Source organism: Brassica oleracea, chromosome C3 (genome assembly GCF_000695525.1).
Source record: "Brassica oleracea var. oleracea cultivar TO1000 chromosome C3, BOL, whole genome shotgun sequence".
Lineage (NCBI taxonomy): Eukaryota > Viridiplantae > Streptophyta > Magnoliopsida > Brassicales > Brassicaceae > Brassica > Brassica oleracea.
In genome coordinates this window covers 1457416-1471330 of record NC_027750.1, presented here as the reverse complement: position 1 = coordinate 1471330, position 13915 = coordinate 1457416, and the positions used below count along the sequence as shown (strand labels likewise).

The window sequence follows — 13915 nt, the reverse complement described above, 5'->3', positions numbered from 1 at the left end:
ATCTGTTAAAATTTATTAAGTCATGTATTTCTATAATTTAAGACTTGCCAATTACGAAGATCCTAAATATATGGATTTCGAATTGTAGTGTATTAATTAAATTTAAGATTTATCATGAATTTGTTGTGAATTTATTTTAGGTAATTGTGTATAAATTAGGAAAAGACAATTAATGTTTAAAGATAAAATTAATTATTAATTCAGTGGTATTGATGCGTAAATAAATTGAAGTTTTAAGAGTTAATTTATAAATGTACTTCTATTTTAATAAGATAGATAGATGATTGATCCATGCGAGATTATTTCTTTTACCATCTCAAAAGCACATACCTTACTGAGAAAAAATAATCAGATACAAATAAGATTGTTAATAAATAAAGAAAATAACCGAAGGACGATTCAGAAACATATAGATACAGAGTGATTTAACATCCATGTCTCATTTGAAACAATTTCAACCAACAAAAAAGGTAGTTTTTTTCCAAACTCACCAGAGACACGACATGATAAAGATCAAGGTCTTTTTCCAGAATTGACATACCAAAACGTTCAGATCTATTATGAAAGGGAGACTTCGTCAGAAGACTTCCATGAAGTCCAGACGACTTCCTGGAAGTCCAGACGGCTTTGTCAGAAGACTTCCAAGAAGTCCAGACGACTTCCAAGAAGTTCAGATGACTTTGTCAGAAGACTTTTAGGAAGTTCAGACGACTTCCAGACGACTTCCAGACGACTAACAGGTAAGTCGTCCCAGAAGTCTTCCAGATCTGAAAAACCTGCATATTAAATCCAGATCTGGAAAACCTGCATATCCAAAAACGTTCAAATGACTTAAAATAGAGAAAATGAGTGGAAGATTAGATAAATCTATATTTATAGAACACACAAAAATACATATCTAAAAATAATAGATCTACCTTTAAATTAGTGGAAGATGAGTACCATCTAATTAAAAAGCTGTAAAAAAGATAGATTAGTAAGAAAGACATGAGACAAAACTGGAAAATTCATATAAAGTTTGGTGTTTTCAAGTCAAAGAGATTAGAGTGGGTTTGGAGAGTTTTAGTTTGGGAAAAAAGTAAGAACTTTATACAACAAGAAGTTCCCAAATGAAGAAAAATCAGACATAAGAACTTACCAAAATGCTCAGATCTATTATGAAAGGGAGACTTCGTCAGAAGACTTCCATGAAGTTCAGACGACTTCCTGGAAGTCCAGACGACTTTCCTGAAGTCCAGACGACTTCCTGGAAGTCCAGACGACTTTCCTGAAGTCCAGACGACTTCCTGGAAGTCCAGACGACTTTCCTGAAGTCCAGACGACTTCCTGGAAGTCCAGACGACTTTCCTGAAGTCCAGACGACTTCCTGGAAGTCCAGACGACTTTCCTGAAGTCCAGACGACTTCCTGGAAGTCCAGACGACTTTGTCAGAAGACTTCCAAGAAGTCCAGACGATTTCCAGACGACTAACAGGTAAGTCGTCCAAGAAGTCTTCTAGATCTGAAAAACCTGCATATCAAATCCAGATCTGAAAAACCTGCATATCAAATCCAGATCTGAAAAACCTGCATATCAAATCCAGATCTGAAAAACCTGCATATCAAATCCAGATCTGAAAAACCTGCATATCAAATCCAGATCTGAAAAACCTGCATATCAAATCCAGATCTGAAAAACCTGCATATCAAATCCAGATCTGAAAAACCTGCATATCAAATCCAGATCTGAAAAACCTGCATATCAAATCCAGATCTGAAAAACCTGCATATCAAATCCAGATCTGAAAAACCTGCATATCCAAAAACATTCAAATGGCTTAAAAATAGAGAAAATGAGTGGAAGATTAGATAAATCTACATTTATAGAACACACAAAAATACATATCTAAAATTAATAGATTTACCTTTAAATTAGTGGAAGATGAGTACCATTTGATTAAAAACCTGTAAAAGAGATAGATTAGTAAGAAATACATGAGACAAAACTGAAAAATTTATATAAAGTTTGGTGTTTTCAAGTCAAAGAGATTAGAGAGAGGTTGGAGGGTTTTAGAATGATGAACATTACATTTTTGTTGCAGCCATTTGAGAGGAGGAGGGAGAATGTGTAAATTTTTCTTTATATAGGGAGACAAAAAATCCAATTAGATTAAATATTTTTTACTCAGACGACTTCCTGGACGACTTACATTTCAGTTGTCTGGTGAAGAAATTAAAACAGACGACTTACATGTAAGTCGTCCAGAAGAGTTTAATATTTTTAGCGGGAAATTAAATATTTTTAGCGGGAAACTAAAATAGAAGACTTTCCAGACGACTTACAAGTAAGTCTTCTGGTTTAAATTATTTAAGCGGGAAAATAATTTTTTTAAAAAATTTTAGGCGGGAATATTTGGACGACTTACATGTAAGTCGTCTGTTTTAATTTCTTCACCAGATGACTGAAATGTAAGTCGTCCGAGTAAATTATTCAACAGATGACTAAAATATACGTCGTCCGAGTAAATTATTCAACAGATGACTAAAATATACGTCGTCCGAGTAAATTATTCAACAGATGACTAAAATATACGTCGTCCGAGTAAATTATTCAACAGATGACTAAAATATACGTCGTCCGAGTAAATTATTCAACAGATGACTAAAATATACGTCGTCCGAGTAAATTATTCAACAGATGACTAAAATATACGTCGTCCGAGTAAATTATTCAACAGATGACTAAAATATACGTCGTCCGAGTAAATTATTCAACAGATGACTAAAATATACGTCGTCCGAGTAAATTATTCAACAGACGACTGAAATATAAGTCGTCCACACCTTAAACATAACCCCTAAACTTAATTATCTAGTTAAAGACTTCATAAAATCAAATCAAACTTGAAAAGTGTTTACTATACACATAAATAAACACATATAGGTGATAACTAATTTTTGAAAAAAACATTTTAGTTTTCCAAAATCTAACCCTAACAATACATACAATACTACAACATATGTTTGCCAAACTCCTAAACCAAAGTATTTCATGATTCACTACTTCCACTCATCTATCTTCAAAACAAATCAATTTTATCATATCTTAATTTATATCACTTAAAACTGTTTATAATTACTTGATTTTTATTTTTCACGCATCAAAATATTTTTTTACAAGATTTATAAATTATTTTTAAAATAAACCGGTACCAGACGACTTACACTTCAGTCGTCCAGACGACTTCCAACATCTCAGACGACTCAGACGATTTACTAGGGCTATATTCGTAAAAATGGCTTCTGTTTTTTTGTTTGGTCACAAGGGGCTGAACTGTAATTTCACTAGGTTTTTAGGTTAGTTTTGCATTTGATTCATATTTGGGTATAAGTTTGGAGTTAAAATCAAGTTGTGAGTTAGTTTTGGCAAAAACCCCAAAGATCAAACACCAAGTCGGACCATCGTCGAGAAATTTAATGGTCGCCATCGTTTGTGTAGTGATGCTTTGTGATGTGATAAATTACACACATATCATAAAACTACAATAATGAAAATTCAAAAACACTACTGAAAAGTTCATAATGCATATATAGGGAGCATCCAAAATTTTGAATTTTAGTTTAATCGATATAAAATTTCATATATATTATTGGATCTATGGTTGACAAATCTTTTTGAGGGATGTCTTGGTTTGAAACTTGAAATAAGTATTTAACACGACTACATTGACAGCTACAGATATTGATGTAACTATACTATATAACTCAATGCCCAATCAAAATAAAACTGTGTTTGTCAAAATTAAGGGTAGATTGGGTTTGGGATACAGTTAAGACCATTGAACATAAATAATAATTTACTATGAATTTTATATTGTTCTACCCAAGATATGGGAGAATATATCTACATGAGCATCTTTTCTTTATAATGTGTCTATAACGACGATTCTCGCATACATTTTGTTCTTTTTTTACGAGCATGAATTTGATGGATGGTCTAAAAAGTCATATCGAATTATTCTGGATAGGATGGATAAAAATGGCTTGCCATCTTCAATGTGTTGTTTTGGCCCAATTCAACTTTTTCTTGTCTTTTTTTTTAGTTTTTATTTATTATTTATAATTGATACGACGCGCCAATTAGATTTTATATTTTTAAAAATCTTTTTTTTTTGGTAACACTAATTGCGTCACTCGTTAAAAATCATTTAGAGATTCAAATTCCACTTCCAAAATTTGTTTAGAAGCAAACCACATTCGAGACCCAAACAACATTTATATTAATAATAAGACTATAGGTAAGACCACAAAGAAATATAGCAGTATCGAATTCCATTCCAATATTCCTATTCCATACTCTATATTAATTCAAACCTTTTATGTTAATTTTTAAACTACTGGTACCGATTATTGGTACCATCTTTCAACACACATTCTCACTTTCTATTCACACACAAATCTTCTTATATTATCAGTTTTATGAAAGGCATAATCAATATTTGTTATTGTCGTTTTCCTATGAACGCATTAATCTGGTGAAGGCGTTATTATTGACAAATATATATGTACAAGACAACATTCAAAGTTATATATACTTGCGTACGTTAATAGAGATTTGGCATTAACAAAATATTATACATACGTTATCAAATTTTACGAGTGGCGACATAACATCACTAATGTATGTGCGGTGATTTGTTTTCCTTTGAATTTACGTACATGCTTTGCTGCCCATCAATTATCATAGCTCCATAATACAGTCTTTAAATCAATATATGTGATGTTGGGATTGTGAAATCCCGTGTTCAACTCTATATTATCCGATTAGTACGATATTGTCCACTTTGGGCCTAATTGGCTGGCCCGCATGGATTTACTTTTGGACTCATTCCCAAAAGTCCTCGTACTAATTAGAGTTGAACATCTCTTTATATATTAGACACTTATTGTCTAAACTTCCAATGTGGGACTTAGTTTGTTATATCACATTCTCCCCTTCAAACTAAGGATCACATTCATCTCGTGTCCCACAATTGACTTCCAGGATCTTTTGACTTGATCCCTGCCACATACACCTCCCAATCCTAACTCGATGGGTCCCGTTCCTACTCGAAGGGTATTTTGGTCTTCTTGCAGATTTTTCGTCAACCGCTCTGATACCAATTGTTGGGATTGTGAAATCCCGTGTTCAACTCTATATTATCCGATTAGTACGATATTGTCCACTTTGGGCCTAATTGGCTGGCCCGCATGGATTTACTTTTGGGCTCATTCCCAAAAGGCCTCGTACTAATTAGAGTTGAACATCTCTTTATATATTAGGCACTCATTGTCTAAACTTCCAATGTGAGACTTAATTTGTTATATCACATGTGATCATGCCAAAAGAACCAAATATATCTAATCAGCTAATTTTTGTTGTTCTGGTTTTCAAATAAATATATATTTGATCAGATTATATATTTATTTATTTTGTTCTACATTGCGTACGTAGAGGCTACCTTCATTTTCTTAGTTCCATACTAATACCAACAAAACTAGGAATTGTTCCAAAAATATTTAACCCTAGTGTATAGCATCTACATAAAATATGTTTACTTAGTATTAAACAAAGACATATCAGATTTTTTTATCTCTTTTTGATGCGTGTACTAAAACCTAACGATAGAAAATGAAACAATTAAACGTTAGGATTAGTCAGAAAAAAATAATTTAACGTTAAGGCAAGAAAAAACTCTGATCGTAACAACTCAATCTTCACAAAATACGCAAAATACAGTGACATATACTCAAGTTGTAACTCTTTGATTATTTTTCATATAATTGTCTTTTATTAAAAAAATTCTGATGGCTATTTCTTCTAAAGAAAGATGGTCCCAAAAAAACGAGATGTTTGGTATTGGAAAATAACATAAGGGGGTCCATAATCAATGAATCAATTTTAAATGGAAAGCAACAGTGGAACAACCGTAAGATTCTCCCTACGTGTTAGAATAATACCCAATAGCAGTCTTACAACTCGCACTTCCCACTAGGCCTGTACTTTCGATGGTCTGTTCGGTTTCGGTCCGGATGATTCAGATTTTCGGATTTTGGGTGTTATGCTCATAACTAATTATAGGATCGGATTCGGTTCGGTTCATTCCGGGTTCGGTTCGGATCGGATTTAACCAATGCTTAAAATCGTACAAAAATATATTTTTAAAAACTTCGAAAATTGACCAAATTTTTTTCAAAATATATAAATTATTTACAAATCTAATTTAAAATTAATTAAACTATCTAAATTAACTAAAAAGTATTCAAAATAACAAATAAAATAAACTACAAAAATATTTTGAATACTCTAAAATATCTAAATCACCTTAATATATATAAAAATATTAACATATTTAACTAATTTCGGATATCTTCGGATCATGATTTGGATTTCGATTTGGTTCGGGTTATAACCAAAGTCCAAAGTAGTAAGTTCATAAGTCTCATTCGGATAATTTTATAAAATAGTTCGGATTCGGTTTCGATTTTTTCGGTTCGGGTTAAAGTCGGTACTTTGGGTTGAGTTAAAAACGCTCAGGCCTACTTCCCACTTTATTTATTTAATTACGTTTCTTGAGACAGGTTCAAGTTATTCATATTTTATTTCCCAATTGTTTGCAAATTGGACTTTATATTCGTCTTAGCCACAGATGGACCCCTGACACGTGTTGACATAACAAATATTTGATACTTTTTAATTGAATATTTTTTGTTTTAAATGTTCGATATCGAGGTAAATTTATTTTATAATTCCATAATATTATTCTCTGTTGGCACAAAAAAAACTTTATTATTTTTTCTCTTAGCAGAGAAAAATTAGAGTAGACTTTGTTAAAGGCGATATCTGAAGAAATTTGACATCTATTTAAAGTTTGAGAAATATATAAAAAATTGAAGTTCTAAGAAAATATTTTATGTATAAGAATCACGATATAGTAAGAAACCAAATCCTTCAGAATCTACACATATGGGCAGACGAGTCCTAAATAATCTAAAAATCACATTCTAAGAAAGTATCTCCGTTTTGAACAAAAAAAAAAAGGTACCTCCGTTTAGGGTTAAAAACTATGTATCTCCATGCTGCTATGTATTTTACAGTTATGAAAAGAAACTAGTAGTACTTATTATTCTTTAAATCCTGGTAAACTAGAATTGATCATTTAGAATTTAGGAGTGATTAATGAATATTAATTGAAAATAGACGAGTTCGATTTGTTTTATTTAACTCTTAAGCTATGTTGCATGGAAACTCGGTTGAAGGTACATTTCACGTTTCGGGAACGTTTCGGAATCGGAATCTCTCGAAAACTCGCGGAAACGCATTGAAAACTCGTTTCTTGAAAATCTCAGTTTTGAAACTTAGTGAAAACTTGTGTTTCTATTTTGGAAACTCATATTTCTATTTTGAAAACTCGCATTTCTCTTATGGAAATGTTAGAACTTTCCAATTGGTTATGATTTGTTGTTATGATTTTTATTTTAGTTAAATTATTTAATATTTAAGTACTGGATTTTTTGTTATTTTGAATTTTTTATATGATTTTGATGTTTAATGATGACTTTTTCGTATGATTAAATAGAATGACTTTTTGTTTATTTGTATCTAAGATATACTAAACATAATAAAATGAATAAAAATATTAATAAGTTACATATACAGTATAATCTCTTTAAATTAATACTCTATAAATTAATATACACTAAAAATTTCTATAAAATAATATAATTTTATAGTCTCAAATTGAGTTTTTGGTTCAATTAATATATCGATAAATTAATATCTCTATAAATTAATAAAAAATTATAGTTTTGGTGTAGTCCCAACATTATTAATTTATAGAGGTTTCACTATCTATATATATTTTATGGACGTTTCTAAAACGTTTCCGCGTATCCGTTTCTGTTTCCATGCAACCTAGCTCTTAAGCATGTTCACAGTTCTTTTAAAACATTAAAATTTCGACTATATGACTACGAAAAACAATCCAACGCTTGAAATTATTTTATGTATTTCTATATATTTAAAATTAACTTGAGAATAAAGTAAATGTTTTATTCCAAAAGGACTCTACGCTCGGTCTAAACAAAGTCTTCGTGAATCTAATTGATCATATATTTTGATGGGCTCGAAGACATCAATTAAGCTCATATTGCGCAAAACCTCCATGACCGAAGACTGAGGACAGGACTCACTGGATTCTTAGTTTTCTTCTACTCTTTTTTTCGAATGAAGTTTTCTTCTACTCTGACTACTTGAATAGTGACAATCAAAAGTCATGTCACCATAAACTTGCATATCGTAGATATCTTTTCTGTTAAAATGCATTTCGAGTCCACATTATATATCTAGTCAAGTAAGACGCATGATGCGTACCCTGATTTAGTGATCAGTTGATGCATGCATGGTTACTAATACAGATCATCAAAGTTAGGTATGGTTTATGAAGTTAAGAGCACCCGCACTAGAATGGTATCTCTTGAAATGTTTCACATTTATAATAATAAAATTTTAATAAAGCATGAGAGAAAGTGTAAAAGGGGAAGAATCAAGAGACTTTGTCGATAAGAGATTCATAGCCCTGGGCTAAAGCCCGTAAGGCATGGGCTTAGGCTTCATAAAAGTATAGTTATATTAATGGCACCAAAATTTGCAATAACTGTTTTAGTCTGGTAATGGTTCGATGCTCACGTCCTTTATTCCTCTTTTTGATAACATTTTTCCTTTTCTAATTATAGATTTGATTCTTTTGACGGAGGATTTTTAGTTTCTTTTCTTTATCAGAATAGTTGTATTTTTTATCATTTCTCTTTTTTTTTGTCTAAGTTCTTGTAATATTGTATAAACTTTTGAAATTCAATAAAATTAAACAAGGCGAATTGATATTACATGATTTTATCACATGTTTTGTTCTAGTATATAATAATAAACTTTTGGATTTGTAAAAAAATACTACCAGAAAATAGGATTATATTTAGAAAGGTTGTCAAATGCAAAATTACAAAAATGGCTGGAAACTCTAAACAATGAATGATTGTTGTTTAAACACAAAAGAAATTTCTTACTGTCGATTCTGATTTTAGTTATGTAAAAATAATTTTTTTATAGAATCTTATAAAAGATTATCTATAATAAACGATATAAGACTTAACTAAAACTAGATTTTGATCCGCGCTTTAAAAGCGCAGATTTTTAAAAAATCTTTAATTGATTTAAAAAGTATTAATATTTTGTGTTTCACATTATAATTATTAATTATCAATGTTTTTATTATTTATTATTTATTATTTGTTATATTTTATATTTGCTCGAAATAGATTCAAAGATGATATATATGTTTTTAACAGTAAAGATATTCATTATTTAAGATATATATTTTAATTATTGAAATGTATTAACAATTTTTTTGAAAACCGGACCAAGCTGTACGATCGAACAAATCAGACCATGACTCGCACTGGATTGTATTAAAAACTGGGTTTGAGTTAAACCGGCAAATCTGGTCGAAAACCAGTTAAATCATTAAAACCGGTGATCCAAATTGATAATAAAACCTGATTTTCTCAAATTCAAGTGAAATAAATAAAAACAAAATTGAAAATTATATTAAGATTTCTTCAAAGGTTCATATTGTTTCCTAACACCTATCTAAATAAATTAGTTTTTGTCAGGTCTTTTTTTTAATTTTTCATTTTATTTTCATATCAGTTTTAGAATATAACATTGATTGAAAGTTGTATCAAAATTATTTTATAGCTATATTTACATCTATATAGTTACTTAATTTAAAATTAAATTAAAATTTAAAACCGGTTAATAACCGGTCTGACCATTGGCTTGGTCCGATCATTGACACAACTACAATGCCGAGTCAATATCTCGTCCGGTTTTCAAAACATTGATATTAACACATGAGCTGTCAATTTAAAATTAAAAATGAATTTCCTGGCATATATCATAGTTATAAATATCAATTTACATTATAATAAACCCAATTTTTGTTATTGATATAGTTTTCAATTTCAGATATTAAATTTGTAATAATATTTCATATAAAATTCAAGAAATACATGAATAACATATCACTTAATTAGAAGTTAGAACAATGAATATTGTTACATTTGTATTACGAAGGTATTTATCAAAATGGTTTGTATTATGTTCGATTATCTATGTAGGGTCCAAAAACTATATACATTGAATATTGAATCTGTTTGTTATATATGATTATTTCCTTCCTTAGTTTTTCTGTACTAAGTGAAATAATAATAAAATATTTATGTAGAATATTGTTAAGTTTGTTACGACATCTCTTCTCGTAGACATTAATGAAATTACATACTGATGTATGGAATATTATTTTGGCATAAATATAGGTTGAATTATGTGGTTTTAGTCTAACTAATAGGTCCAATAACTTTTAGTAGTATATTTTTTAGGATTCGTTCTCTTCTAATAGTATAGATACTTGATTATTTGAAATTAGAGAATTGTTTTCTCAAAAGAATCTAGAATATTTTTTTCAAAAATGTTATTTTAATATTTTATATTTTTTAAAAATAATATAATGTTTAATAGTATTATTTTAATATTTTAACTATATAAAGTTTTTAGTTATATATTTATATTTAGGGGCATTATTTTTTGTTACGCTTTAAGCGCCATGATAGTTCGGACCGGCACTGATGCCACATGTTATTTTATGAATGATTTTACATATTATTGGTTTTAATTTTAGCTACACAACAAAAATATATTAATATTAAAATTTTACTAAAGAAATTGTCCACTAAATGATGCTCTAACAGACTGATAGTGAAATTTTGAAATTTAAGTACTTAAAATTGTAGCCACAATTTTATAACGCGTAAGTGCACTTGTAGGTTTATTTTTACAAATAATGTATGCTTGTTTTGTTGGTTAAGTTCTTGACCACCTTAGCTTAATTATAATGTTTTTTTGGACTAAAGCTTTAATTATAATGTCAATCGATCCATCTTTTGATGTTTCAATAATATCTTTCGGTAGTAGTTTACAAAAAAAAAAAAACATCTTTCGGTAGCGAGCGTTTAATTGTTTGGTAATTACTAATTAGATATGTTTAGTAATGAGTAATGACCTTTTCTGCTGAATTATTTACATGAACAAGAAAACAATGGAGAAATCTATAGTATTAACAAACGACGAACTCGGATAGAACACTTATAAAAGGAAAAAGAAACCGCATAACGAACTCTTTGCACTATTACCCAAAGCCTAACACGCGTCAACACTCAAACTGTTACGAGATCTACCGTTAGTACACGTGTATGACAAAGGGGTGCGACAAACCCTACCACCTCTTGTTTATTGACACGTTTCGCTGACGTGTTGCGAATAGCGTAATTAAATAATGATCACAGTTACCACGTGCCGAAGGCAGAGCCTATTTTTATGAGACATGCTCACATGAGCAAAGAACAACGAAACACGAAGAATCATAAGCTATCTTCTTGTAACATTTTGATTTTCACTAAGGAAGAAAGATTAAAAAAATGCAGTCGATGAAAGAAACAGCTTCGAACATTGCAGCTTCTGCAAAGTCTGGCATGGACAAGACCAAAGCTACCTTGGAGGAAAAGGTAGGTTTATTAGCTGTGTTTAATCATCGCATCATTTAAGCAAAATAATTTCTTTGATAAATAATGGTGATATTGGATTTTTTTTTTTTAAGGCGGAGAAGATGACAGACACGAGACCCTGTTCAGAAACAGATGGCCACACAGAAGAAAGAAGCAAAGATCAACCAAGCTGAGATGCAGAAGAGAGAAGTGCGTGAGCACAACGCTGCCATGAAAGAAGCTGCTAGAGGTGGAACCGGAACCGGTTTAGGTTTGGGGTCAGCCACTCACTCAACCACTGGACACGTCGGACATGGGACTGGGACCCACCAGATGTCAGCTTTGCCTGGTCACGGAACGGGACAAGCAACCGGACACGTTGTGGGGTCAGCCACTCACTCAACCACTGGACACGTCGGACATGGGACTGGGACCCACAAGATGTCAGCTTTGCCTGGTCAAGGAACGGGACAAGCAACCGGACACATTGTTGAGGGAACGACCTTGACAGAACCTATCGGGACAAACACTGGAACTGGTCGGACCGCTGCTCATAACGCCCACGTTGGTGGTGGCACCACTGCCGCTGGGTACGGAACTAGTGGAGGATACACTGGATAAGGCGATTTCTCATATGCTTTTGTGTGTTCATATTGCTTTTCGGGTCCTATCTTTTGTTTTTTCTCGTAATAAATATGGGTTTCTTTTCATGTTTTTTGGGTCTGGTGACAGACTTAACGTTGTGTCTTTATTAATAATAATTATGTTAATTTTCAGTAATTGGTGTGTTAATCTTCGTATGCCAAAACTTGAAACTCGAAGCAAAGATTTAATGGATGTTTGCCGATAATTACTGGCGTAATGCATGTTCCGTGCTTTCTTCCGGTTTACAAAATACAAACCAAGGAGGATCATCAACAACGTCCATATAACATTGAACATCAACTCATAATTTTTGAGGAACACATTCATTGGGGAACGCTCATTTTGTAAAACTAAACATTCAACACTGAAATTTACGAAAAGAAAGATGTCATATCAATTTGATATATTTGAGACTTTAAAAACTTTAACTGATTTAAAATAATTACCTACCATGGATCCCAACCTTGCTAATGTGGAAAAAACATATTAATTAAAGATCAAAACATTAAATTAGTCGAGGAACATAAGATATTACAGAGAAAAAATCAGTATCTAAACTAGTTTCAATTCGAAGTAATCAACACAATGAAATTAAAAATATAGTTCCCTCATTGATGCTGCAACTTTTTTAGTATGTAATTACTAATTAATTAGTAAATATCTACTTTTGTGTGTGTGTGTTTTAGGCTGTGAACGCGTTTTGAACTTTTGCTTTATAAACAAAACGACCAATGTCAAACAGATATGACGTGAGATCTTTGGGAATACTTACAAAACCTGTGTCAACATATATTGATTACTCATCCATTGCGTGAAAAATCTCAAGTGAAAAGTGAAAACTATAGCAAAAAGGAGAGAAAAAAATTAAGAAATTTAAGTTAGGAGATTCAAGCAACCGACCTTTATCTAATTTACCAACAGAATAAATCATGTATAAGGACATCTGTTTGTTATATTCTGAATGTTTGTGTTTCAAAAAAAAAGTAAATAAAAAAAGAATGATTAATAAAAATGAACAAATTTCATTTGATGAATTCGCCGCAACAAATGTATTTGATCCATCGGCCAGCAACGCTCCAGTGGCTCACCACCAGGGTTGGCCATGGGGATTGAAACAATTACGGTTTAAAACTCTGATACCCAAGCGTAGAGCCATGAGATAAAATATAATGTAATTAAGTATAAATGTAACTAATTGATATGATCTATCTACCCCGACTCAATCTACGTCTAATTCATGTTTTATGGAGATCATCAAAGTCAATCAAAATGATTCCTTCCTTTAAAGCAAGAATATATTATTTTCTTTGTCTAGTACTTAAACTCACGTATCTCTTTCTGATTATTTAGATAGACCATGTTAAAATCAAATGATTATTAGACTTTTAGAGAGTTAAGATACCAATAGAGTTTTTTTTTACTTGTTGGTTGTATATTATTGATCCTACTCTCCTAATTTAATATAAGGATCAATATTGTGTGAATCAGTTTGTAGTCGGATATCAATCACTATGAGTAATGGAACTTTGGATTTTAGTTTAATTTAAGAAGAAGGAAACTCTTTTTCAACATACCTAAATACATAATTTAAAAACTTTTACCTTAATTGCTCTCCGTCTCGTTTTTTCAACGAACAAATATAGAGATTTCTGTTA

The 13915-nt window shown here is 31.1% G+C and overlaps 1 protein-coding gene across 1 annotated transcript; it reads left to right on the top strand.

Annotated features, from left to right (window-relative positions):
• Positions 1-11768: 11768 nt before the first annotated feature.
• Positions 11769-12236, top strand: LOC106329620 (18 kDa seed maturation protein-like). The gene has a single exon (XM_013768307.1). The coding sequence runs from the start codon at positions 11769-11771 to the stop codon at positions 12234-12236; it is 468 nt and encodes a 155-aa protein (XP_013623761.1).
• Positions 12237-13915: the final 1679 nt, after the last annotated feature.